Raw genomic sequence first — 26,667 nt, 5'->3', positions numbered from 1 at the left:
TTGGCACTGTGCCACCAATGTTTATTATACTTCGGGTGTTGGGGGGGGGGGGGGGGGGCGCACTGCGCCACCAATGTTTATTATACTGGGGTGTTGGGGGGTGCACTGCGCCAATGTTTATTATACTGGGGTGTTGGGGGGGGGGGGGGCGCACTGCACCACCAATGTTTATTATACTGGTTATACTGGGGTGTTGGGGGAGGGGGCGCACTGCGCCACTAATGTAGATAACTGACCTGTTAATACAAATACAGGAGGCGGGTGCCGAAATCAAATAGCCGTCACCCGACCTCTATGACAGGGAGCTGCGATCCGCTGCAGTTAAACCCTCAAGGACCGCACCTGAAGTGTTAACTGCAGCGGATCACAGCTCCCTGTCAGAGGTCAGGGGCCGGCTATTTTATTCCGGCACCAGCCTCCTGTATTTGTATTAACAGGTCAGTTAACTTCTTTGGTGGCGCAGGGGCCACAGCCACTCCCCTCCTCCTCTCTCTTAGTGGCGGCGGCGGAAGCACAGGGGGAAGAGAGAGACATCTTCTGCTCTGCGCTGCTGAGAAGAACATTGGCGGCGGGGCAGAGAACTAACATCTCCTGTGCCCCGCCGCTGTATTCAACTGCAGAGCTGCAGTGGCGGGTCTAGTTGCAAATGGCGACAAGACTAAAAAGTCTTGTCGCCATTTGTAAATTCTAAGTCGTATTGGCGACCATTTTGGTCGCCATCTGGAGCCCTGAGTGCACCATCCAACCATCCACAGATCCTCCATAACAGTGTGTCCTGCACAGATCCTCCATATCAGTGCGCCATCCACACATCCTCCCATACTAAGTCATTCACAGATCCCCCCCCATAACTGTGTGTCATCCACAGGTCCCCCATAACAGTGCTGTGACAACCACCCGCCAATCCCGGTGTACTATGCCACAGTTGCCATACAGGTCTCGTCCACTAGATACTTCTGGAGGTGAATCCACTGTGAGCACAGTAAATGTTTAAGATTGGTTGGTGTGTCCATACATGATACAATCGCGATTTTATGTACAATCAGTAAAATAAAATTATCGATTTTGCGCGGGAAACCCACTTAATTTGCTGCCACCACTCTTCATATTGAATCGGGGCGAAGAGATCCGGCTAGCTATTCCTAAAGGGAAGAAACTGTTATTTGCAACCTAGCTAACAAATCAACAATTTATAAAAATAAGACAATGTGGTAGTATGTCTCTTCTGAGGACAGAGTTCTTAGCATAGACCAAATAATCAGGTAACAAGGGCACAACTGGAGCAATTAAATTGTTAGTTTTATTATAAAAACTTCACACAGAAATATATAGAACATTAAAACTGACAGGTAAATATATCTGCCAGTCGAACAGATTGGTTGGATAGAAATAAAAGATGAAAGGGAATAGAATGTCCGTATGTTCAGAATTACCAGGATAGAGTCCAGTAAAAGATAAAGTCTTTGCAAGGAATAATCCAATGCCCGTGTCCAGCGGGCGGTCGCGATGTTATTTGACTTCAGATAGTAGATCAAGGACCCCAGGCCTGAGTGGGTCACTGTGTTTTACCCACTCTGTAGCTGGGAGTGGCTATGACACGCACTAGTCCAGCCTTGGGTAATTGCCCCAGAGAGAAAATCTGGCAGAGTCCTTTCTTTGCCAGTTTCTCAGTACCCGTAGGTCAAATTAAGAAATATAATGCATATTTATAATCAGTAGAACTTTACGAATCATCAGATACCAAATATGACTGGAAAACAATAACGGGTGCCTGAGAACCTTTATATCTCTAAGCAGGAACTTCCGATTTGCTTGCGGATTTCCTGGAAGGTGTGTTAGAATAATCCCAACCCTTTCGGAAGAGATTGTTCATTTTGTATTTTCATAACCCATTAAATATGAAATCTATGGATTGGAGGTGACTAAGGTCATCTTCCTTCTTGTACCAACCAACTACGTGATAAGGATCTGTCATTCTCTTCTGAAGTTTCTGACCAGGCTTAGGGGTGTTAAGACCCCTGCTGTGCTGGGGCCACACAGACAGAGGGCACTTTTATGGTGTTTTGTCAAGATAATATAATATTTATAAATACTTAACCTGGCAAGGATTTGCTAATTTTACCTCTGCTCTGTGAGTTATAGCTGGAGGTGAATTAACTTCTGAGTTGAGAAATTTTTAACTCCGTGTGTGAATGAGAGTGCTCTTGTGATTCTGTCATTTTAAAAACGGATGCATTTGCGATTTCTTCGGTAATCTGTATTAATGAGATTGCGAAGCGTCACAAGTGCGTCATTCACAGACCCCCCCCCCCATAACAGTGAGTCATTCACAGATCCCCCTAAAACCGTGCGTCATTCACAGATCCCTCATAACAGTGTGTCATCCACACATCCCCCATAACAGTACATCATCTACAGACCCCCAATAGTTCAAAACCCACCAAAGGTACACCATTTGGTTCAAACTATTTTTTTTTTCTTATTTTCCTCCTCAAAAACCTAGGTGATTCTTATCAGGTGCGTCTTATAAAGTGAAAAATACACTATTTCGCCGCATACTGTTAAATAGAACACAGAATTATAAAACACAGCTTTTTTGAACATCCCAGTTTTATTTTGAATGATTACATCATTTCACTTTGCCCACAGAAATGAATACTTTCACAAAAAGCAAAAATTACCACTGTCAAAATGATTCTCCCTCCGGATGCCAATAGTCAATGGTGTATCCTTTTTGCTGGATAACAGCCAACAGTCATTTGCTGTAGTTTTCAACAACTCACATCTCCTGAGGAATCCCAGCCCATTCTTCTTTGGGCTCCTGCAGACGACCATATGTATTTTGAGGTCCGCAAAAAATACGGATGACGTCCGTGTGCATTCTGTATTTTGCGGAACAGCTGGACCCTTATAGAACAATACTATCATTGTCCGTAATGCGGACAATAATAGGACATGTTCTATTTTTTTGTGGAACGGAAATATGGAAATTGAATGCACACGGAGTAACTTCCTTTTTTGCGGACCCATTGAAATGAATTGTTCCGCATATGGTCCGCAAAAAAAACCAAAAAAAAAACGGAATGGACAAAGAAAGAAAATACGCTTGTGTGCATGAGCCCTTAGGCAAATCTCTGAAGCTCCTCAAGATTTTATGGCCTTCTGGCATGAACCTTCTTCAGTTCACAAAACAGATTCATTGGGAAGACTAGATGGGCCAAATGGTTCTTATCTGCCGACACATTCTATAAATCTAGATTTTCAATGGGATTCAAATCAAGGCTTTGTGCAGGCCAGTCAATTACGTTCACTTTGGTCTTCTGTAGGTAGCTCTTCACCTGCAGCGATGTAGGTTTTGGGTTGTTGTCATATTAGAAGAGATAGCGATGACGCTGAATGCTTGAAGGGGTTCTGCACTTTCATTTAACTGATGATCTATCCTCTGCATAGATCATCAGCTTCTGATCGGCGGGGGTCCGACACCAAGGACCCCCGCCGATCAGCTGTTTGAGAAGGCAGCGTTGCTCCAGCAGCGCCAAGGCCTTCTCACTGTTTACCGCCAGCCCACACATCACGACTAGAATCAACTAGCGTGGGCGGGGCTAAGCTCTGTTCACTTGAATGAAGCTTAGAAGTGCCCACACTAGTTGATACTTGTTGTGACGTCAGTGGGCCGGCGGTAAACAGTGAGAAGGCCGCGGCGCTGCTGGAGCAACGCTGCCTTCTCAAACAGCTGATTGGCGGGGGTCCCAGGTGTCGGACCCCCACTGATCATCAGTTAAATGAAAGTGCAGCACCCCTTTAAGGCTTTCTTTCAAAATTTTCATATATCCTTCCTTTTAGGATTACTTTCACCTTAAATGAGATTCCTAGGACCAGATGCACTGAAGCATCCCCACAGCATTATACTACCACCGTGTTTTATTGTGGGGATGGTGTTCTTTGAGTTATAAGCCTCTCCCTTTTTCCTCCAAACATAAGCAATGTCTCTATGGCAAAAGAGCTGTAGTTGTGTCTCATCTGATCAAAGGACATGCTTTCAGTATGCATAATCTTTCTCCAGGATGTCCTTAGTGTACTTCAGTCTGGCTTGAAGGCGTCTTATGCAGAAGTGGAGTTTTTTTGGTCTACAACCTCATTTCATTCCTATGCAGGACTTTACTGATTGTATTTTTTGAGACAACATGCTATGCTTAAAAATCCTTGCTCTGTTATTAACCTCTTCCGGACCTGTGTCCGGAAGAGGTTAATAACAGAGCAAGGATTTTTAAACATAGCATGTTGTCTGCGGTTTGCGGGTTATTCGGGTCTCTGAGGACCCGATAACCCTGAACAGGATGGTGATCAGTGGTGTGATATTACACCACCAATCACCATTCTGCAATCCTGAGAGGTGATGTGACATCACCTCTCAGGATCGGCTTTGATTGGTAGGTGGGCGGGTGGCGGAAGGTTCAAATCATAGCAGCGCTCCTCTCCTCCTCTTTTTGTGTCCGGGAAGCAGAAGAGAGGATCTCAGCACCCCCCATCTGTCCCCCATCGGATCTCAGCACCCCCCATCTGTCCAGGCATCACCCCATCTGTGCCCAGCACCCGATCTGTGCCCCAGCAGCCCCCATCGGTTCAATCAGGTACTTAGGGAAAGGCTAGGGAAAGGTTGGGTTAGGCAGGGCTATAAAAGGGAAAGTTAGTAGAAGTAAAAAATAAATAAAAATAAAAAAAGTTTGTGATTGCATCACGCTAAATAGGGCGTCTGGGGTCCACAGCACAGCTAGACCCCCCCAGGGGTGCTGCAGCTTGCCCCCCCCCCCCCACAACTTTTTTGGGGCGCAGGCTTTTTTTTTTTTGTGCGTACGCAGACTGTGGCTGGCACTCTTAGCGTCCGGCCACTGTTAGCACATCGCACACCCCACCGCAGATCAAGTTCGGACGGTTGATTACCGGTTTTTTATATTTTTTTAAAAATTTTTGCCCTTTTTTTCGTTAGCCTTTTTTTTGTCTGTTAGGTTTAGGGTGAGTTTGCGAACACCCGTGCCACCACACACACGCATACTGAATAAAGATTTACACGCATGCACACACACACACGCAGACGCACACTTCCCCTATGGCTCGCCGGATGTTCTCTGCCGAGGAGGCATACGCCCAGCTTGCCTCCGAGTCCAAGAGTCCTAGTGAGGACGAGGATGACCCCCCAAGGCGGCGGAGCAAGGGGACTGCCATGCTAGGGACCCTGTGGCCCACCCTAGTACGAGCAGCTCTGGGGTTCGTACTAGTTTTCCGGCCACCAGTTAAATCCACCAGAGCCCCCTGCGTTTTGAGACAGTTATTCCTGATTTTGTAGGCCAACCAGGAATCCAGATTTCCACAGTGGGCTTCACTGAATACGACTACTTTAGTATTTTTTATAGTGACCACTTTGTAAATCTGATGGTGGAGCAAACAAACCTGTACGCCCAACAGTCTGTTGCTCAACACCCAGGCTCCTTTTTGACTAGGCCCGGTGGCTGGACCCTGGTCAGTGCAGCCGAGATGAGGACATTTTGGGGCCTCGTGCTGCACATGGGCCTAGTCAAGAAACCTAGTGTCAGGCATTACTGGAGTGGGGACGTCCTCTACCAGACCCCACTTTACAGTACAGCCATGACACATACACGGTTTGAGGCCATCCGGAAATGCCTGCATTATTCAGATAATGCAGCATGTCTCCCCTAATGTGATCCTGCCTAAGACCGCCTGTACAAAATCAGGCCGGTCATCGATCACTTTGGGGCCAAATTTTTACAGGCCTATGTACCTGGAAGGTACCTGGAAGGTCGCGGTTGACGAGTCTCTCATTCCTCAGGGTACACTTACAAGTTTCATGTGTACGAGGGGAGAGATTCCCGTATTGAACCCCCAGAATGTCCCCGCCACGGTGGGTGTCAGCGGGAAACTTGTGTGGGACCTTATGCACCCACGGCTAGATAAGGGTTACCACCTATACGTGGATAACTTTTATACAAGTATCCCTTGTTTCAGTCCCTCGCCGCCAGATCCACGTCCGCTTGTGGGACCGTGCGGAGAATTCAACGCGGCCTCCCTGCCAACCCCCTCCAGATACCTATCCCCAGGGATGAGACCCGTGCCCTTACCACTGGAAACCTGTTGCTGGTCAGATATAAGGACAAGAGGGATGTCCTTGTACTGTCCACAATTCATGGTAACGGCATCACCCCTGTCCCTGTGCGAGGTACTGCGGCAACGGTCCTCAGGCCCAATTGTATCTTCAACTACAATTGATATATGGGAGGCGTTGATCTCTCTGATAAAATCCTCAAGCCATATAATGGCATGCGCAAAACCCGGGCATGGTACAAAAAAGTTGGGGTCTACTTAGTGCAGGTTGCCTTGTACAACTCTTTTGTGCTGTTCCGGAGCGCTGGCAACACAGGGACATTCCTTCAGTTCTATGAGGCAGTCCTCAAGGTCCTGATCTTTTCTGACCGGGACAAAACAGGCTGGAGTACCTCGGGAACTGGAGGCGCCCGGATCGTCCCTGGCCAACACTTACCAGGTGTGGTCCCCCATACTGGAAAAAAGGGACGGACCCCAAAAAAGTGCAGAGTGTGTCGCAGGAGGGGGATACGGAAGGACACCACTACTTAGTGTGACATGTGCCCTGATCATCTGGTCCTCTGCATTGACTGTTGCTTCAGGGAGTACCCCACTTCCATGGAGTACTACATTTATATCCCAATTTAGCCACTGACAATCAGATAAAAAGTCAGACTTGTAACACTAAAACAAAAAAAAAAAATGTTTTCAAAAATATTTAGTAAAACTAAAATAAATACAAAGCGTAGACATATTAGGTATTGCCGTGTCCGTAATAATCTGCTCTATAAAAATACTCACTCCCTCAACTCCTCAGATGTACACGGTCAAAAAAAATAAATAAAAACTGTGCAAAACATGTTTTTTTTTGTCACCCTACATCACAAAAATTGAAATAGCAAGCGATCAAAAAGTGATATGCCCCCCAAAATAGTGCCAATAAAACCATCCTCTCATCCCGCAAAAAAATGAGCCCCTACCTAAGATAATTGGCAAAAAAAAAAAAAAAAAAAATCAGACTATGGCGATACTAAAATGTTTTTTTTTGTTTATAAAAAGATAATATAGTGAAAAACAAATAAAAAAAGTAGACATTAGGTATCGCATCTCCTATGCCCAGAAGAGGGGGCAATATGATAAATATGCTTAAAAATAAAGAATGACAGTGGATCTTCACACGCTACACATCGAGACCAAATGGTCTCAATGTGGATTATAGGATTGTGAATGGCTAGGGTGGATGGTTTGCCCTCTGTTTTGTTTGGGACAAACTTCTTATTGTATAATCATTTTTCTTGTTCTGTTTATTATATATTCATTATATAATTTGTCTTCTTTTCTTTTCATAGATAATTGTACACGTTTCGACTGGGATTGAGTGACATGAAGCTGTACTGAATGTGTTCACACTAGGTGATGGCGCGGCTTTTGTCATCATTGATTATTGGTTTTTCAGAAACATTTGTATGTATCTGGACTGCATTATGTGGACATCGATGGTTTTATATACGGGCTGTATGTCTGCATGTATGTAATGGAGGAGATCCCTCCTCGACTGCAATTTTGGATCCGGAGGACAATTGGGGTCGAACATGGCATTCAGTTGCAGAGTTTCGTATGTGCATGGGGAGAGACTTCAACGTCGCGTGTAACAAGGTGCAAGGGTCCCAAGGGGCACAAAGGTTCCTCTCTAGTACATAATCAGAGTGAAAATTGGTATGACGTACCCAGTCTAAAATTTGTCTGCGCAAACACGCTTTATTATATATTCTTATGTCAGGCATATTCATCCCCCCCTTGGTTTTAAGGGCCATAAGCTTCCTCAAACTTATTCTAGGTCGTTTACCTTTCCAAATGAAATGTGTCACTTCATTATGTAGTCTAGTTATATCTATGTGTGTAATCAGTAAAGGTAATGTTTGAAGTGGATAGAGAAGCTCATCATTTTGACTAGATGAATTCTGCCTAGGAGGAACAATGGTAGATTCTGCCATTTCTTGTTTCACCTTGGTAAGGAGAGGGGTATAATTAATTTGATATATGGAGTCAGTCCTAGATCCTACTTTAATCCCTAGGTAGGTTATGTAGTCTTTCACTATTGGTATATTGCATAGGGTTTGTTCTCGGTTTGTTCGGGAGGTTGAAACCATCTAGAAAATTAGATTCCCAGTGTGGATGGCACTGTTAAGGAGTGGAGGGGTGGGGGGTGGGGGGGGTCTGTGGATGGCACATATATAACAGTGCCCGCCACGGATGGCACATATATAACAGTGCCCGCCACGGATGCCCCCCATATAACAGTGCCCGCCACAGATGCCCCCCATATAACAGTGCCCGCCACAGATGCCCCTCATATAACAGTGCCCGCCACAGATGCCCCCCATAACAGTGCCCGCCACAGATGCCCCCCATAACAGTGCCCGCCACAGATGCCCCCATAACAGTGCCCGCCACAGATGCCCCCCATAACAGTGCCCGCCACAGATGCCCCCCATAACAGTGCCCGCCACAGATGCCCCCCATAACAGTGCCCGCCACAGATGCCCCCCATAACAGTGCCCGCCACAGATGCCCCCCATAACAGTGCCCGCCACAGATGCCCCCCATAACAGTGCCCGCCACAGATGCCCCCCATAACAGTGTCCTTCACAGATGCCCCCCATAACAGTGTCCTTCACAGATGCCCCCCATAACAGTGTCCTTCACAGATCCCCCCCATAACAGTGTCCTTCACAGATCCCCCCCATAACAGTGTCCTTCACAGATTCCCAGTAATAGTGCCATCCACGGAACTAATTTCCTATGTACCAGAGTGATCACTCCCGTTTTACCTTGTACTGCCGGAGAACCATATAGCTTCCCCACTCATAACTTCAACATTCCCGGAAAATCTTCCTCCAAAAGGTGGGCTTCCTGCAGAAACGCAATGTCCGCCCCCAGGCGTTTGAGATGACGCAACACCATCAAGCGTTTCTGCGGGGGACGCAGGCCTTTGACATTCCAAGTTATTATTTTAACCATTATACATCAGTATAGCAACTTCTTCCGCTAATCTATCACATGGAAATGCATTCAAGTTCGGCAGGATAACTCTAACATAACTGGAACTTGCATAAAGAACGTATATGAACAGCATTGTAGATCCTGTATTCCTTCTGAAAGGATATGTAAACAATTATATTATCTATCGTGGACTTCTCTTTTTTCTGGCATCATAGTATAGTCCACAATCCCCCCTTTTTGCGTTTAATTGAGGGAGCGAAATATTGCAGCATATCAGCACCTCTCTTGGTTTCTAGCTTATTGAAAGTGTTCTTATAATGCATCTGGGAAACTTTTACTTTCGCTGGCGCCATTGATAATTTGAGGATGGGGTGGTGTCCTCAGGTCTACGTTGTGTCGTATCCCTGAATGCTTCAGGTGAGGCATGTTGGGTGCTCTGTGGTCCCTGTCTTTCTTTCCCTGTAGGAATGTCGTGATCTGAAAGATACGGACCTTGTACAAAAAAAGCTGTAGCATCTGAAGCAGAGGCAAAGTTCCTGTACTGCCCATCAGCACACTTCACCCGTAACACTGGGTAACGCAGTTGGAAACGTATTTTCCTCTTTAATAAGGACGTGCAAATTTCACTGAAACCCCTTCTTTTTTTGTGACCACAGTGGAGTAAGTGTTGAACAGCATAATCTTTTGACCCGGATAGGTCAGTGGCTCCTTGCGAGCCCTAAAAGCAAGCATTATGTCCTCTTTATCAGAGAAATCTAGGCATTTCATAATAACCTGTCTTCTTCTTGGAGAGCGGGCAGGAGAGTCCTTGGATCCCCCTGGACCCCCCTGATCCCAGTCTATGTGCCCTTTCTACTTTGCGAGGAACAGACAGTCCCAATGCTCTGGGGAGATCAGATTCACATATATGCTTAAGTTCAGAACCCGGTATCTCCTCCGGGAGACCCACTAATCTAAGGTTACTGCGGCGGGAGCGGTTTTCAAGGTCATCTACTTTATCCCTCAGCTCACTCACCGTCTGCTGTAATTTTGACACCCGCGTTTGTGCGCCATTCAGATCTTCTTCCACACAAGACGTCCGCTGTTCAAGCTCATCTAAGCAATACCCTTGTTGATTGTAAGCTTCCTGCAGCTCTGTAAGGGATTCTTGAATCGTTGCAGCAAGTGCGGTCTTTAGGTCAGGTCCCAAATGTGCGGCTACTTCAATTGCCAGGCGCTGGAGATCTGCAGCCGAAAGCGGAGTAGGGCCAAACATATGCTGCTGTGAGGAGGTTAATTGTTGGTTTATTTCAGCATTCTGCGGCATGGCATCGCGTTCGGCCACCATTTTGATTGCACTGTCCACCTGTTCAGGCCGCGGTTCGTCGCAGGGTGGAAGGTATGGCAGCGCTCTCCACATTTGTGTGGATAAAATAGCCCGTGGGCGGTAAGTGGAGGGTAATGGTGTTGGGGAGAGTGGCGGAGCTCCGCTAAGAGTGTCTCCTCATACCAGCGCCGGAACCAGATGTCTAACTGATCAGTTTTATCCCCATGCATTTTGAATGAAGAGCATTCTGTTCAGGATGCATCAGGATATCTTCAGTTCAGTCTTTTTGACTGATCAGGAAAAAGATTAAACCGCAGCATGCTATGGTTTTATCTCCAGCCAAAAAACAGAAGAAGACTTGCCGGAATGCCGGCATTTTTTTCTCCATAGGAATGTATTAATGCTGTCCTTCCAGTCTGCATAAGGGAATGCATTTTCAGACTGATCAGTCTTGCAAATGCCATCAGTTGGCATACGTTTTGCCGGATGTGGAACCCACACACGTGCGATCTGTAGGCGCGGATCCTGCACCTGCTGAGCGGCGGTTAGTACTCTCAATTACTGACAGCGTCTGCTCAAGTTTCAGTGGGGTTTTTTTTTTAGCCTTTTTTTTCAAAAAAATTTATCTCATTCTTTCACTTATCTTTTTCTCTTTTCTTTGTCATAAATTTTATTTTAAATTAATTACAAGCCCCATCCCGTGTTAAATCACTATATACACCCCCCTGACACTTTTCATTTTACACACACCAATAAAAAAAAAATGTTCCGTCAATCACAGAAACGGTACTCTGTTGAAGAGGCATACACCATCCTTGCCTGAAAATGAACTCTGCAAGTGAGGGAGAAGAGAATGCCACATTCTTCTACTCCATCATCATCCGGTGATGAGGGACCCTACAGGAATCCCCCCCCAGTGATCCCCTATGGCCCACAACGCCTGAGGATTATGAGCCCCAAATTCCAGAGTTTGTAGGAAACTCTGGAATTCAGATTGACTGCACGAACTTCACAGAAATAGATTTTTTCAAAATCTTTTTATCTGATGAATTCATAAATTTGATGGTGACCCAAAGAAATGTATACACCCAGAAGTTTATAGCTCAAAACCCGACATCCCCATATGCTAGACCCCTAGGTTGGACCCCAGTAAATGCAGCTGTCATTATGACATTTTGGGGGCTGTTGCTGCATATGGCACTGGTAAAAAAAAAAAAAAAAACGACAATATTGGAGTTCAGATGTCTTGTACAACACTCACATTTAAAATATGTCCCTGTCCCACTCAAGATTTGAATCCATTTTGAAATTCCTACATTATAATGATAACGCACAGTGGCCCCCCCCCCAAATGACCCACAATTTAACCATCTATTCAAGATAAGACCCCTCTTGGAGCACCTCAACACCAAATTTACAGAGGTGTTCACCCCAGAAAAAGAAATTGGCATAGACGAGTCCCTTGTACATTTTAAAGAAAGGGTTAAATTCCGCCAGCACCTGCCCAGCAAGCGGTCACGGTACGGAATAAAAATATACAAGCTGTGCAAGAGTACCTCCGGGTACACCTACAGGTTCCGGGTTTATGAGGTGAAAGATTCCTGGATATAACCCCCTGAATGTGCCCCCCCCCCCCCGTCGTAGGAGTTACTGGGAAGATCGTGTGGGACTTAATGCACCCACTGCTAGAAAAGGGTTACCACCTCTATGTGGATAACTATTATACCGCATACCCCTATTCATGTCCCTGTCCCTTGTGGAACAGCACGCAAAAATCAGTGGCCTCCCTAGATCCTGGTAGGGCAACTACTCTGAAAATGCGACAGTAAGGCTCTTTGCCATGAGAATATCCTGGCGGTTAAGTACAAGGACAAGAGGGATGTCCTTGTACTGACCACCTTTCAAACTCACACCAGTTCTCCTGCCTGAGTGCGAGGTACCGCAACCACTGTCAAGCCAGACTGCATCCTTGATTACAACAGGCACATGGGTGGGGTTGATCTGTCTGATCAAGTTATGAAGCCCTACAGTGCCATGCGTAAAACTAACATGTGGTACAAAAAGCTGGCTATATACATTGTACAGATGGCACTGTACAATGCGTACATTTTACATAGCGTTGTAGGCCACACAGGAACTTTCCTTCAGTTCCAAGAGGTGGTCATCAAGGCCCTATTTTCCAAAGTCAGGAAGGGAAGGGCCCAAGTACTTCAGGAGGTCATGGTTCCAATGTTGTACCAGGCCAACATTTTCCTGGTGAAGTCCCACAAACAGTGAAGAGGGGAAGACCCAAAAAAGATGTTGTGTTTGTTACAAAAGGCGTAATACGAAAAAGACACCTCTTATCAGTGCGACACCTGCCCAGATAAACCTGGCCTCTGCATAAAGGATGGTTTCCGAACCCAACACTCATCCGTGGATTTTTAATTTCATCCTTTATGCTCCCTGTAATATTTCCACTATATATCTCTGATTTAGTCACCTCGCTTGCATATCCACTTTCCAACAACCACTAAATATTCTTTTCTTTGAGACAACTGTTAGGTCAAAAGTGCCCTTTCCATCCCTTAAAATGTTTGTACGGGGTTGCTCTTTCCGAAATTGGGTCACTTCTTGGGGAACACAACCTGTGGTGCATTTTCTACTTTAACCCCTTGTTGGTGAAAAAATTGGGGTCTGATAGTAATTATAATTTTTTTTTCCACAAATGTGTAATTTAAAATGCTTTCTCAAGTATTTCTGTCTTCTGCGAGACAGCCGTCAAGTTTCATGCTGCGGACCTGCAGTGTAGCACCCGTCCTGAACTTCCAGCACTGCTGGGGTTGCATAGCATTACTTTTATGATATATCTATATGATATATGCATCTATGATATAATAACACTGATAAAATGCTGTCACGGTTATCCAGTACATTCCAGACCAATATAATGCTATGCGACCCCGGCAGTGCTGGAAAAGGGCCTTATGCTCCTGTTATACAACTACCCTTTCTTACTTAAACAGAGGGTAGCTCAACCATACTATGTTAAGTGCCATACAAAGTCTACTTATGGATCTTTCTATTGAACACCTTACGTAAGTTGTAAGCTTCAGATCAGTCTAAACTAATCTTTTCCAGGACTTTTCTTTGATGGTTGATCAAACCATTGGAGAGCGGATTTCACATCTTTAAAAAATGTGTGCCCCAGGGCAACTACCCCAAGTTTGGCTGGAAACACAATTGAATAACAAATTTGAAAATCCTGGAAATGGAGCACGATATCCAAAAAAATGCTCCCACTTCCTCTGCACATCTGTAAAATAATCTAGAAAAATGAACACCTTCCTGCCATTAAATGTCATGTCCATATGGTCAAGGGGCTTATGTAATACAACATTTCTGTCCAATCATTGCACATATTGGGAGCAGTGGTTATCCCAGAAATAATGGCCTCATTGGTAGCCTGTGGGCCTGATCGACTGTATACAGTAAACTTCATTACCAAACTTTTGCATTAGCTATTTCTCAATAAAATCAGTAGGGTTAGTATCTTCAAGCTTTTTCAGGAATACCCAAGATCTTAATATTATTTCACCGGGATCTATTTTCCACATCATCTATTTTAGCCATCAATGTAGCTATATCCTGTGTGGCCTTTTGAGCAGCTAATTTACAGGATTAAGCATCATTCTTCAAAAAAGGAAACTGTCCTCCGCTGCATGTATACTGTACCTTCTGAAATGTTTACAAAGTTATTGTATTTTTTGCTTTATAAGACACACCCGATGATAAGACGCACCCCAGATTTAGGAAAATAAGGAAAAAATATTTTTCATCGGACATGTATCAGATCAAACCCCCATAAATATCAGGACATCACATCAGACCCCCATATCAGGACATCATATCAGACCCCCACATCAGCCCTCCACGTCAGAACCCCATCAGACCTCAAATCAGCCTTTTATTTCTGACCCCCATCAGACCTCAAATCAGCCCTTTATTTCTGACCCCCATCAGACCTCAAATCAGCCCTTTATTTCTGACCCCCATCAGACCTCAAATCAGCCTTAATGTCATATCCAATCAGACCTCAAATCAGCCCTTTATTTCTAACCCCCATCAGACCAGAATAAAATAAACTCATCTTACCTTTCCTGCGCCGTGGCTCCTCTTCATTTCCTGCAGAAGTCACGCTCCCCTGTCTTCTCCGACCCGCACTGCGCTGTCACCCGACACTGTACGGGGTCAGGACAGTGCAGCGCCGGCCCCAGCAAAGAAGATAATGAGATGCACAAAGAAGAAGGTGAGTTGAAAAGGGTTCAACTGACCAAGGGGTGGGGGAAGGAGAGAAAATTGAGAATGCGCCAATCCAAGCTAAGGGTAGGTAGAAAGAGTACTGTCCCAGTGGTGTAGTGGTACAAACCAAGAGAGGAGTAGGACAGAATGTAGCAAAAAAGGTACTGGAGACCAATCAGTGTGTAACAGGAAGCAGGGGTGTGGAAATTTTAAAAAAAACTACTTGTCGAAGGACTAAAGCGGGGTCTCAATCTACTTGTCCCTCATGACAATCTACTTGTCCTGATACAAAAAGTAATTTGAAATCAAAACCATATTTAAGTGAATCCCTTTAATGTACATGCCATACTGGGGCAGTGAATCCCTTTAATGTACATGCCATACTGGGGCAGTGAATCCCTTTAATGTACATGCCATACTGGGGCAGTGAATCCCTTTAATGTACATGCCATACTGGGCCAGTGAATCCCTTTAATGTACATGCCATACTGGGCCAGTGAATCCCTTTAATGTACATGCCATACTGGGCCAGTGAATCCCTTTAATGTACATGCCATACTGGGCCAGTGAATCCCTTTAATGTACATGCCATACTGGGCCAGTGAATCCCTTTAATGTACATGCCAGTATGGGGAAGTCCCCGTCCCCCCCCCTATTCATGGAGGGTGAGTGGCTGGAAGTTGGAACCTGGCAGCACTCCTATTGACACTTCAATGCCAGGGAGAAGAAGCAGAGCGGCAGCCTGACAGCAGAGCATAGCCGACCCAGAGCAGTCACCACACACACACTACCTGCTGGGCTATCTATCACGGCACGGGCTGCCACCATGACAGGAGCTCCTACTACAGCCGCTGACTAACGTGTGCCTCCGCTGGGAGCTGACTTCCGGCCCGTGGCGCCCGACTTCCGGCCTGCACAGGAGCGCTGATAACTAGTGATGGGAAGTTCGGATCTTTTAGGTGAATCGGTTCATTTGAATCAGCTCATTCAAATGAACCGATTCATGAATCAGATCTTCGGTTCACTTGGTGAGTCAGACTGCTGAGCTGACTCGCAAGTGAACCGAAGACTCTAGGTGCCGGTGCGCATGCGCAGATGCTATACAGTCGATTCACAATCACTTGCTGCTGCTGACTCAGTGCAGTCGGCTCTTCAGCTCTCTAATTAGTAATGAGCGAGTCAGGATCAGGAAGAGTGATTTATTATAGGGATAGTGAAGGGAAGCTGAGGCTGACGCTGGACAGGAGGCCTCAGGACAGGAGTCAGAAGCTGTCACTGTGGTGTGCAATGTGCATTGTTACCCACAGTGACAACAGTCTGACACTGACATTAGTACAATGAACCAAGTGAAGTGATGTGAACCCACCCTTAGCTATATAGCTACTTAACTGAATGAGATGCCTTTAACATATATATCTCCTGACAAGCCAATTTGATCCTAAAGGGTTAATTTAATTCAACCTGTAATCTAAACTCTTGTGTCATCTGTCACTTCTCCTATCCCTTAATCTTATCACTGCTGCAACAAAAGCAGCCAGACAGCCTCAGCCTCAGTGTAAACTGCTCTACACTCTGACTCACGGCTCTTTTAACTCAAAGAATCGAATGAGTCACAAACTAAGTCGGATCTTTAGATTCTTTTAACTTGTGACTCATTCGATTCATTTCTATTCTTAGACTCCCCTGTGTGACTCAGACGACTCAGAGCTGCTAGTGTGCTTGCCCTGCCCCCTCAGCTCTGGTCGGTGATTGGTTGGTGGGCGGGGAGGGGAGGGGCTGGCAGAAGCCAGCTTCCACTCTAAGATCATATAACGCTCCTCCCCGTCCCTCCCTCAGGCTCCTCCCTGCTGCCAGCGTCTCTGCATTGTCTGTGTGACTGAGCTGAGCCGTTTCAAACGGATCGGATCAGTCAGCCCTGCTACTTGCCCACAGGGCTAAGCTGCCTGCACAAACTACCTGCCCGGCGCCCGGAACTGCATGTCCCGGGCGTCGGGCGATAGGAATTCCACACCCCTGAGGAAGTCTCAGATAGTACATAGGTCAAACCTGTAAATAGGTCAAAACTGTATATAGATGAATATGCGTATACCCAAAAATAAAATAAAATAAAATAAAAAGGGATATTGATTATCCACTATACAGGATTATGATATTGTTAGTATATTAGATAAAAAATGATGATATGTGACCACAAAGTGGATAAAAGTGGACTGGTAACATCCAACAACAGCAGCATAAGATTAAAAGCATAAGGTTAAAATGGATGGGTGACATCCAGTAAAGCACTTACTTCACTGGGGGGGCCGTCAGCAGGATAAGCACATAACACCTGTGACGAATACCCCCTTTATTAATCCCTATCAGACCTTTATTAACCCCCATCAGACCTTAGATCAGGCAACCTCAAACTGCGGCCCTTCAGCTGTTGTAAAACTAGAACTCCCACAATGCCCTGCTGTAGGCTCATCCCTGTAGACTGTTAGGGCATGCTGGGAGTTGTAGTTTTGCAACAGCTGGAGGGCCGCAGTTTGAGAATGCCTGCCTTGGATGAATAAAATAAACTCCTCACCTCTCCTGCGCCGCGGCTCCTCTTCATCTCCGGGTCCAGTGTCTTGCTCCCCTGTGTTCTCCGGCCAGCGCTGCACTGTCATCTGACACCCCGCTGTACGAGGTCAGGACAGTGCAGTGCGGGCCCCATCAAACAAGACCAGGGAGGGTAGGTATCAGAAGCGCTTGCTGGGCTTCTTTCCCGCTTCCAACACCCGATGCATACTAGTGTGAATGGAAGCGCTCACTAGTATTCGCTTTATACATATTATGGGTATATACGCATGGTTAGATGCAGATACCGATAACGTACAAAATCTTGAATATTGGCCGATAATATCGGTATTTCCAATAATCTGTTGATCCCTACAACGTACATATACGGTGGATGTCAGGAGCCCACTCCTCCATCATTACAGAGTGCCTGTTTCATAATTTTTTTAAAAGTTATGGGGTTCAGAATACAGCAATAAAATTTACATTTTTAAAAAGGTTTATTTTTTTTCATTATTAAAACGAAAGAAAAACTATACAAGTGTAGTATCACCGCAATTGTACTGACCTGGAGAATGAAGAGCATGAAGTCAGTTTTACCGCATAATGAAAGTTGTTAAAACAAGTCATAAAACGGTGGTGGAATTGCGTTATTTTCCAAATCCACACCATTTGGAATTTTTCTCAGCTTCCTACTACATCCTATGCAATATTAAACGGTGCCATTAGAAAGTACAATTTGCTCTGCAAAACACCGGTCCTCATATTTAAACGGCAAAAAATATAAAAGTTATGGCTCAGGGAATGAAAAACAAAAACAGAAAATCGTTGTCAGGAAAGGGTTAAAGGCTATGTACACCACTGGGGCATATTTTTTATCGCATTGCACCTACTACAGTATAGGCTAAAATCATTGTTCTAGTAGTTTTTCATTACAAATTTTCCACAAAAATGTTTCCACAGCGTGCGGAACACTTTGACTGGCCATCCAGCTTGACAAAGGGCACCGAACTGGGCCCGAAATGTTGCCATAAGCAATAAATGTCTTAAAATTGTACCACTGGTAAATAAAGATTGAATATAAAAGCTATTCTGCTGACTCCGGTGTGCTGTCTCCGAAACACTTATTCAAAGCTACTATTTCACTCCGCGGGTGGAAGGAGCCCGTCAGGAGACGTGCACCCACAAAAGCCATCCAATTAAACATGTGCCGAGGTCTCACAACGGTTAAGAAGACTCACATAAAGCTCAGCATTAAGAGCACCATTGATTCTGGTGAAGTATCCAACGCCTTTGGCTGTGAAACAACCCCATATCATCAGGATTCCTCCACCGAACTTGACAGTTCTTTCAATTTCTCGATCCGTTAGCCCACTTTTGCCTTGTTTCTTCTAGACTCATTTGCACCCATTAGAGAGTCTCATTGTTCCAAATCATCCATTTCCAATCTTCTACTGTCTGCTGTTTGTACTTTTTTGCAAACTCAAGCCCAAGTTTCTTATGACTATATTGAAGTCAAGGCTTCTTCACCTTTTTTGGGCCCACCATTCCAGATTTGTGTATTGCACATGATGTTGTGCTTTCATGGACGTCTGTAATCTCACTATTACGAAACATACGAGCCACATCTACTGCCGTGTTTATCGCACCAGAACTGATAGACCTTGTGATAAGCCGACTTGTTGAGTCAGATATTTTGCCTGGACATCCACCTCTTGGCTTTGGAATGGATGGATATACTTCATTTCGTATTCTTCCAACTTTCATGGCACTTACATGATGCAGTTTGGCAATTTTCTTGGCCAAGATACAACTATCGATGAGCTGGATGATGCTTTTTCTCTTTTCTTGGGAAATCGCTTCATGGCTGCTCCTGGATTCAAATCAGTTACCTTTCGCTTGTGAATCAGCCTAATAACACTGAGCTATTAGGGAGTGAGAGACCAGGTAGTAATTTGCAGAAGAAAAAGATTGTTCAACCACCAGGAGCAAAACAGTAACAATACAGTTACATGACAAGAATCTATATAACTAACCATATGCTATATAGTTGCAGGTCCAATTTATGTATGAGATTACCATCATTTTATAGACAATCATATTGGTTGTCTCACGTTCAAAGCTGCAGTGGCTAGTGAGATATGGAGCCTGAAAGTCAAAAGTTTAAAACATTGCTCCTCGGTGTATGTGTATGCACTTGGAGGGAGGCGACAAAGGTGGGAGAACGAAGCCTCTAGGAGCAGGAACAATGCCCCCCCCCCTCCCCCGCTCCTAGAGGCTAATTAGCATATGATAAAAGTTAGATTTCTGGAGTTACGGGGGCATAGATAAAAGTAGGAATAGGCTAGTTAGGTTTAGCTGACATTAGCACATCGCTAATGTCAGCTAGCTTAATAGGGTTAAATCTGGTGACAGAAACCCTTTAACTCTTTCAATGTATTTCAATTTTCAGTTTTGTCAGAAGATGGCAGGAGATAACACTGACATGTGTTATCAGTCAATCTAAGCTCTGCTACATATACAGTACATACACAACTGTATTCACAGTATAAATAGTATTTAGCACTGTATTTACCTCTCCTTTACTACCATCAGAAGTCATTGATGCTGACCATATCTGAAAAGAGTAACGTAGATTGTATATGTTGATCGGCTGGACACTGACTCCAAGTTCAACTTCTAAATGTTTGACCACCTGCAGAATCACAGAGGATTTAAATTGTGGTTTAAAATATGGAGACAGACGTATTGAATTTTTAAAGTCATTCACTACAGTTTTTTGTTGTTGTCGTTTTTTATTACAAAAAAAATAGGAAACAAAATATACTTGATGTGTTTTTTTTAGACAGTTCCTTGTTTGCAGTTCAGTGCCATTTCACCAGTGATTGCCATTTCACACAAACAGCAATGCAGAATGCAGTCAACAACTATGCAAAGTGTTAGGCTCCTTTCACACCTGCGTTCAGGTGTCCGCTCGTGAGCTCCGTTTGAAGGGGCTCACAAGCGGCCCTGAACGCAGCCGTCTGGCCCTAATGCATTCTCAGTGGAGGCGGATCCACTGAGAATGCATCCGCCTGCCAGCGCTCAGCCTCCGCTCCGCTCAGTGAGCGGACACCTGAACGCTGCAAGCAGCGTTCGGGTGTCCGCCTGGCCGCGCGGAGGCGAGCGGATCCGTTCCGACTTACAATGTAAGTCAATGGGGACGGATCCGCTTGAAGATGACACAGTATGGCTCAATCTTCAAGCGGATCCGTCCCCCATTGACTTTCAATGTAAAGTCTGAACGGATCCGCTCAGGCTACTTTCACACTTAGAAATTTTTCTAAGTTATAATGCAGACGGATCCGATCGAACGCAAGTGTGAAAGTAGCCTTATCCTGATAAAATAGTGATGTATAAAATGATGTAAGAATTTCTCAGAAAAGGCTGATATGACTTTTTAATTGAGAACATGGTTAACTAGGCTCCTTTCACACTTAGCGTTTTTACTGGATCCAACAGAGTTCAGCAAAAAACGCCTCCGTTACTCATAATGCAACCATCTGCATCCGTTATGAACGGATCCGGTTGTATTATCTTTAACATTGCCAAGACGGATCAGTCATGAACTCCATTGAAAGTCAGTGGAGGACGGATCCGTTTTTTCGATTGTGGCAGAGAATCCATCCCCATTGAATTGCATTGGGGGTCATGCTGGATCCATCTTGCTCCGCAACCCCAGGACAGAAAGCAAACTACAATACATTCCGGCTTGCTCTCTGGTCTGGGAACGCAACTAAACGGAATGCATTTTGGAGCATTCCGTTCTGTTCAGTTTTGTCCTAATTGACAATGAATGGGGACAAAACTGAAGCGTTTTTTTTCCGGTATTGAGCCCCTATGACGGATCTCAATACCGGAAAAGTAAAGTTATATTATACTATAAACAGAACTACTTTACTGTAGTACTAGAACTACTTTTCAATGAACACTGGATACATTATTTCCAATAAACAACCTATGTTTCCATAACCCATATATTGCATACCACTTCTGCTCGCCGCTCAGATAATAAACAGTTATTTTCCACTCTCTGACTCTAAAGAGAACACAATAATGCAGTTTATGTACAGTATATGGTGGCAATCAGAATAAGGATGCTTTCAAACGTGCGGCAGAGGATTCCGACAGGCAGTTCTGGCAAAGGAACTGCCTGCCGGAATCCTCTGCCGCAAGGGGACACATAGTCATAATAAGGGTATTGTTTTTATCAGCATGATCAAACGTTTAGTGATTGCCACCATATACTGTACATAAACTGCATTATTGTCATCCCTTTAGAGTCAGAGTGGAAAATAACAGATCCGGCAATACAGACACAAACGGATGGCATTTGTCAGACGCATCCGGATATAAATCCTGAAAAACGGATCCGGTATACATATTTTTTTTTCATTTTTAAAGGTCTGCGCGTGCCGGATCTGTTTTGCCAGAACACTTAATGCTGGATCCGGCACTAATGCACTTCAATGCAAATAATGCTGGATCCGGTATTCTGGCAAGTGTTCAGTATGCTGCGGTATTTTCTCAGTCCAAAAAAATGTAAAAGGGACTGAAATTATGCATCCTGAACGGAATGCTCTCCATTCAGAATGCATTAGGATAAATCAGTTTTTTTCCGGTATCGAGCTCCTGTGACGGAACTCAATACCGGAAAACAAAAACCGCTAGTCTGAAAGTACCCTTTGCCTCTCACCCTTCTTTGTGCTTGGACCAGTTCTTCATCCACTGGAGACACAAACAGACAACCACCATCATTCTCCATGGAAAAAAACTTCAGGCTGCACAGAGAGACTTCTTTATCAAGTGAAAGCCTAAGAAAGTGTAAATAAATAAATATCAAAATGAAAGTTTCTTAATAAAAAAAAGTAAACGATTATACAGTACATACCATTTCCAAGAGATCAAATATAATTTCATAAGGGTACTTTCACACTTGCGGCAGGACGGATCCGACAGGCTGTTCACCATGTCGGATCCGTCCTGCAACTATTTCGCCGTGCCGCTGGACTGCCACTCCGTCCCCATTGACTATAATGGGGACGGGGACGGAGCTCCGGCACAGCATGTCCGACGGCTTTCACCGTGCTGTGCCAGAGCTCCGCCCCCGTCCCCATTATAGTCAATGGGGACGGAGCAGCGGTCCGGCGGCATGGCGAAATAGGTGCAGGACGGATCCGACATGGTGAACAGCCTGTCAGATCCGTCCTGCCGCAAGTGTGAAAGTATCCTAAGAATACAGGTCCAGTTTAGATAATTATAACATCAGAGCAGGGAAAGAGGCTGACATCATAGGACATGTGACGCTCAGCCAAGAGTACTTTCACACTTACGGCAGAGGATTCCGTCAAAACGTAGGCAAACTGATGGCATTTGTCAGACGGATCAGGATCCTGATCCGTACGACAAATGCATTGAAATGCCGGATCCGTCTCTCCGATGTCATCCGGAAAAACGGATCTGGCATTTGTTTAATTTTTGCGGTCTGAGCATGCGCAGACTGCAATGCCGGATCCATTTTGCCGAGACACTCGGGGCTGGATCCGGCATTAATGCATGTCAATAGGAAAAAATACAGGATCCGGCATTCCGGCAAGTATTTCGGAATTTTGGATGGAGATAAAACCACAGCATGCTGCGGTATTATCTCCGTCCTGAAAAGTCAAAAAGACTGAACTGACAACATCCTGATGCATCCTCAATGGAATGCTCTCCATTCAGAACGCATTAGGATAAAACTGATCAGTTGTTTTCCAGTATTAAGCCCCTAAGACGGAACTCAATGCCGGAAAAGAATAACGCTAGTGTGAAAGTACCCTTACTAGAAGAAGAGGGCCATTTTAGATGAGGAAAGTAAATTGAAAACCCCTTAGATTTGCTTAGTAAGAAACATACAAAGAACAAAAAATAGCTTGGACAACCCCTTTAGCTGCATTTCTTAAAAAAATAAGAAATAAAAAAAAGGCAATTATGCCGATTTAGGATGTTGTTGACTACAGTCAAGTATGAGAGCAAATAGTTAAGAAAATGTTTATGCATTATCATGCACAAAAATGCAACAAAAGCAAAAAAAACAAAAACAAACAATGCAATCCCAATGAATGTTTGCTTTAGATAAAGGGAAAGATATTTAACCTGATCTAAAGTGGAAAATGCCGTATTTTGTAAGACAAATGGGGGAAAATGGCAGTGCGTCTTAAAAGGTGAATACTAGTGAGAGCTTTCATTATGAAAGCACTCACTAGTATGCAGGGGAGGCTGGGAGCGGTGACTGTAGCGCTTTACTCACAGCTCCCTGGTCTTCCTCTGGGTGCCGCTCTGCACGGTCCTGACTGCATACAGCACACTATAACCTGACGTTGTACGCAGTCATGCCACAGTGCAGCACAGGCGAAGACCAAGGACCATTGAGTGCAGGAGAGGCCGCCGTATCTGCAAAGTGGCAGTGGAGCAGGAGAGGTAATCTGAGGACTGATATGGGGATGTGACCTGCAGTTTGATATGGGAGTCTGATCTGAAGATTGTTTTGAGGTCTGATGAGAAATATTTTTGTTCCTCCTCTAAAACCTTATCAAGCAAAAATACTATAAATAGAAATTACTGAAATCCATTTATTTCAGTAATGCACATTAAAAGGAGTTGCAATAATGCAGCTTAAAATTAGAATTTTGTGAAAAGGTTCAATATTCTAGGATCAAAGTGTCACACTCTAGTCAGCTAATTATTCCATACCCCCTGAGCAAAGGGTACCTCAAAATTGTGGGGTTTCATAAGCTGTAAGCCGTAATCATCCAAATTATAACAAATAAAGGCTTGAAATATCTCGCTTTGCATGTAATGAGTCTATCTCATGTTAGTTTCACCTTTTAAGTTGCACTCCCGAAATAAATGAACTTTGCACGATATTCAAATTTTTCGAGAGATTATATATATATATATATATATATATATATATATATATATATATACACACACACACACACATACATATATATATATATATATATATATATATATATATATATATATATATATACACACACACACACATAACATATATATATATATATATATATATATATATATATATATATATATATATATGTTATGAAAATAGTCGCAATCTCACTCCAGGTGGATGGTGGAGTAGGAAAACTGGAGTAGCTTCTCTAGACAAAGTGTTAGGTTTAAAGACAAGCCAAATTTATCAAACAACCTGTGACATTTGATAAATGTGGCACAAAGTACTCCAACACAGACTCAAGCAAAACGGACTTCAAATATTAGCCTCATGATAAATTCCCCCAATATCTTTATTGGGGCTCTCCGTGGTCCCATAACTGAAAAAACTGTATTGTTAGTTATATGCAAGTGACCTAACAGTAGCACAGAGGGGCTGGCCAGAGCCCTCGGAGCACCAGTTTGTTACACCCCCTTCAGCTTCAGTATCTCCCTCCTTCACCTGGATTGATAGGGCTAGTCTACTGGTGCCTGCTGCTCTCCTACCGCCGATTTTAACTCAGCAAGTGTCAAGACTTGTCATCTTGTGCCTGTGCTGTATATTCCAGTCTCGGGGAAGACAGCGCAGAGATGGCAGCTTTCTAAGCTTGCTCAGTTTGAATCTGCGCTGCTAGGAGTGCAGCAGGAGAAACAATGAGCAAGTGCTGAAACCGGAAGATACGAGGCAGGCAGGAGACTAGAAGACTAGCTCTGTCAATGCAGGTTTAGGTGAAAGGGCATGAAAGTAAAAGGGTTTAACAAACTGGTGCTCTGAATGCTCTAGTCAGCCCCTCGGTGCTCGAATTAGGTCATGTGCATACAAATAAAATTACTTTTACTCAGTAAAGGGGACACATAGTCATAATAAGGGTATTGTTTTTATCAGCATGATCAGCCATACCAGGCTGTATGCCGGGTTTAATAGGATTGAGGATTCTGACATATTCTCTTTAAATCACCTTTTTCTCACAGCTATCAAGACATCCCTTTATATTTTGAAAATTCATGGAGGAAAAGTCTTTCACTCACTTTTCAATATTCTTTCCAGCCATCACTTTGAGGACAAGTGGGAGATCTACTGCATATCTACACATAGGGCCAGTGCACAGAAGTTCAGTACGACAGCCATGAGCATCAGGAAACTGGCCATCATTAGGTACAATACCTGTTGACAAAAAAATAATAATATGGAATAATATATATATTATATATACATACACACACACACACACACACACACACACACACACATACATACATACACATATGTAGGACAAACCAGATTTATACAATCTTCAAGGGGTTGTTTACCTTCAGGGCCTTTCTTACGGACCACCTGAAGTGCCCGGACCTGCAGAGAGAAGCATGCCTTCTTGCTCCCCACCACTGAATTCTGGCTCCTCCGGTCCCCTGCTACCACCACTTCACTCCAGTCTCTGCACCTTAACTTCCTATTTGACGCAGGTTCAAGGCTGCTGAAGGAGATGTTGGCACACAGTCTGGCGCGAGACAGCGGCAATAGGGGACCAAAGCTAGAAACCTAGTGGCGGGGAGTAGGAAAGTATGCTTCCCTCCACAGCTCCAGTAACTTGGGGGGTCTGGCAGAAAGGCTTCTTGAAGATAAACAACCCCTTCAATGCCACTCTACGTGGGCCGACAAGTGCAGTCAATTATCAGGAACAAGTTGTTCATTCCTGATAAATGCCTGTTCAGCAGAGGAGATGCAAGCAGCAATCATCTCCTTCCTATAGGGATGAGTAACTACTATAGCAATAGCTTGTCCCCATACACATTGTTTTTATTCTTCTAAAATTGAAAGGGCCAATGAATCAATGTTTATGGGACTCTGAAAGAGCCCCATCCTACCTGATAATAGAATTAAAACAGCAGTGCCTTGAATGGTTCCAAATCTTTTATGCTACACTTTCTGCACGTACATTTCTAAACGTATGATCCAATATTGAAATCTATATAAAATATTAAATTGTTTCCTGCCGACAGAAGCACGTGAGACTAATAAATGGGTCATGACAGCCACCTAGTTGTGGCCACCTAGTGACTGTTTCTGTTATTGCATCTAAAATGCCTCGAAAAATTATATATATCCCTTGAACTTTTCCACATTAAAATTTACATTACAGCCACAAATATATTTTATTTATTTTTTATACATTTTTGTTCAGCCCCCGAGTCAATATTTTGTAGGACTACCTTTCAGTGCAATTACAGCTGCAAGTGTTTTGGGGTATGTCTCTTCCAGCTTTGCACGTCTAGAGATTTAAATCTTTTCCCATTCTTCTTTGTAAAATAGCCAAAGCTCAGTCAGATTGGATGGAGAGCATCTGTGAACAGCAATTTTCAAGTCTGGCCACAGATTCTCAAAAGGGATTTAGGTCTGGACT

General features: G+C 44.2%; 1 protein-coding gene across 1 annotated transcript in view; it reads right to left on the bottom strand.

Annotated features, from left to right (window-relative positions):
- Nucleotides 1–26,667, bottom strand: part of FAAH2 (fatty acid amide hydrolase 2) — a 123,803-nt gene that overhangs the window by 46,526 nt on the left and 50,610 nt on the right. The window contains exons 5-7 of the mRNA XM_044305911.1: nucleotides 25,295–25,430; nucleotides 21,963–22,080; nucleotides 19,803–19,922 (exon numbers count right to left, since the gene is read on the bottom strand). Of these exons, the coding sequence (XP_044161846.1) occupies nucleotides 19,803–19,922; nucleotides 21,963–22,080; nucleotides 25,295–25,430 (374 nt within the window). The remainder of the gene's footprint in view (nucleotides 1–19,802; nucleotides 19,923–21,962; nucleotides 22,081–25,294; nucleotides 25,431–26,667) is intronic.

This window comes from Bufo gargarizans, chromosome 9, assembly GCF_014858855.1.
Source record: "Bufo gargarizans isolate SCDJY-AF-19 chromosome 9, ASM1485885v1, whole genome shotgun sequence".
NCBI lineage: Eukaryota > Metazoa > Chordata > Amphibia > Anura > Bufonidae > Bufo > Bufo gargarizans.
The sequence above is the reverse complement of the archived record's forward strand: the minus strand, read 5'-3'. Positions and strand labels throughout refer to the sequence as shown.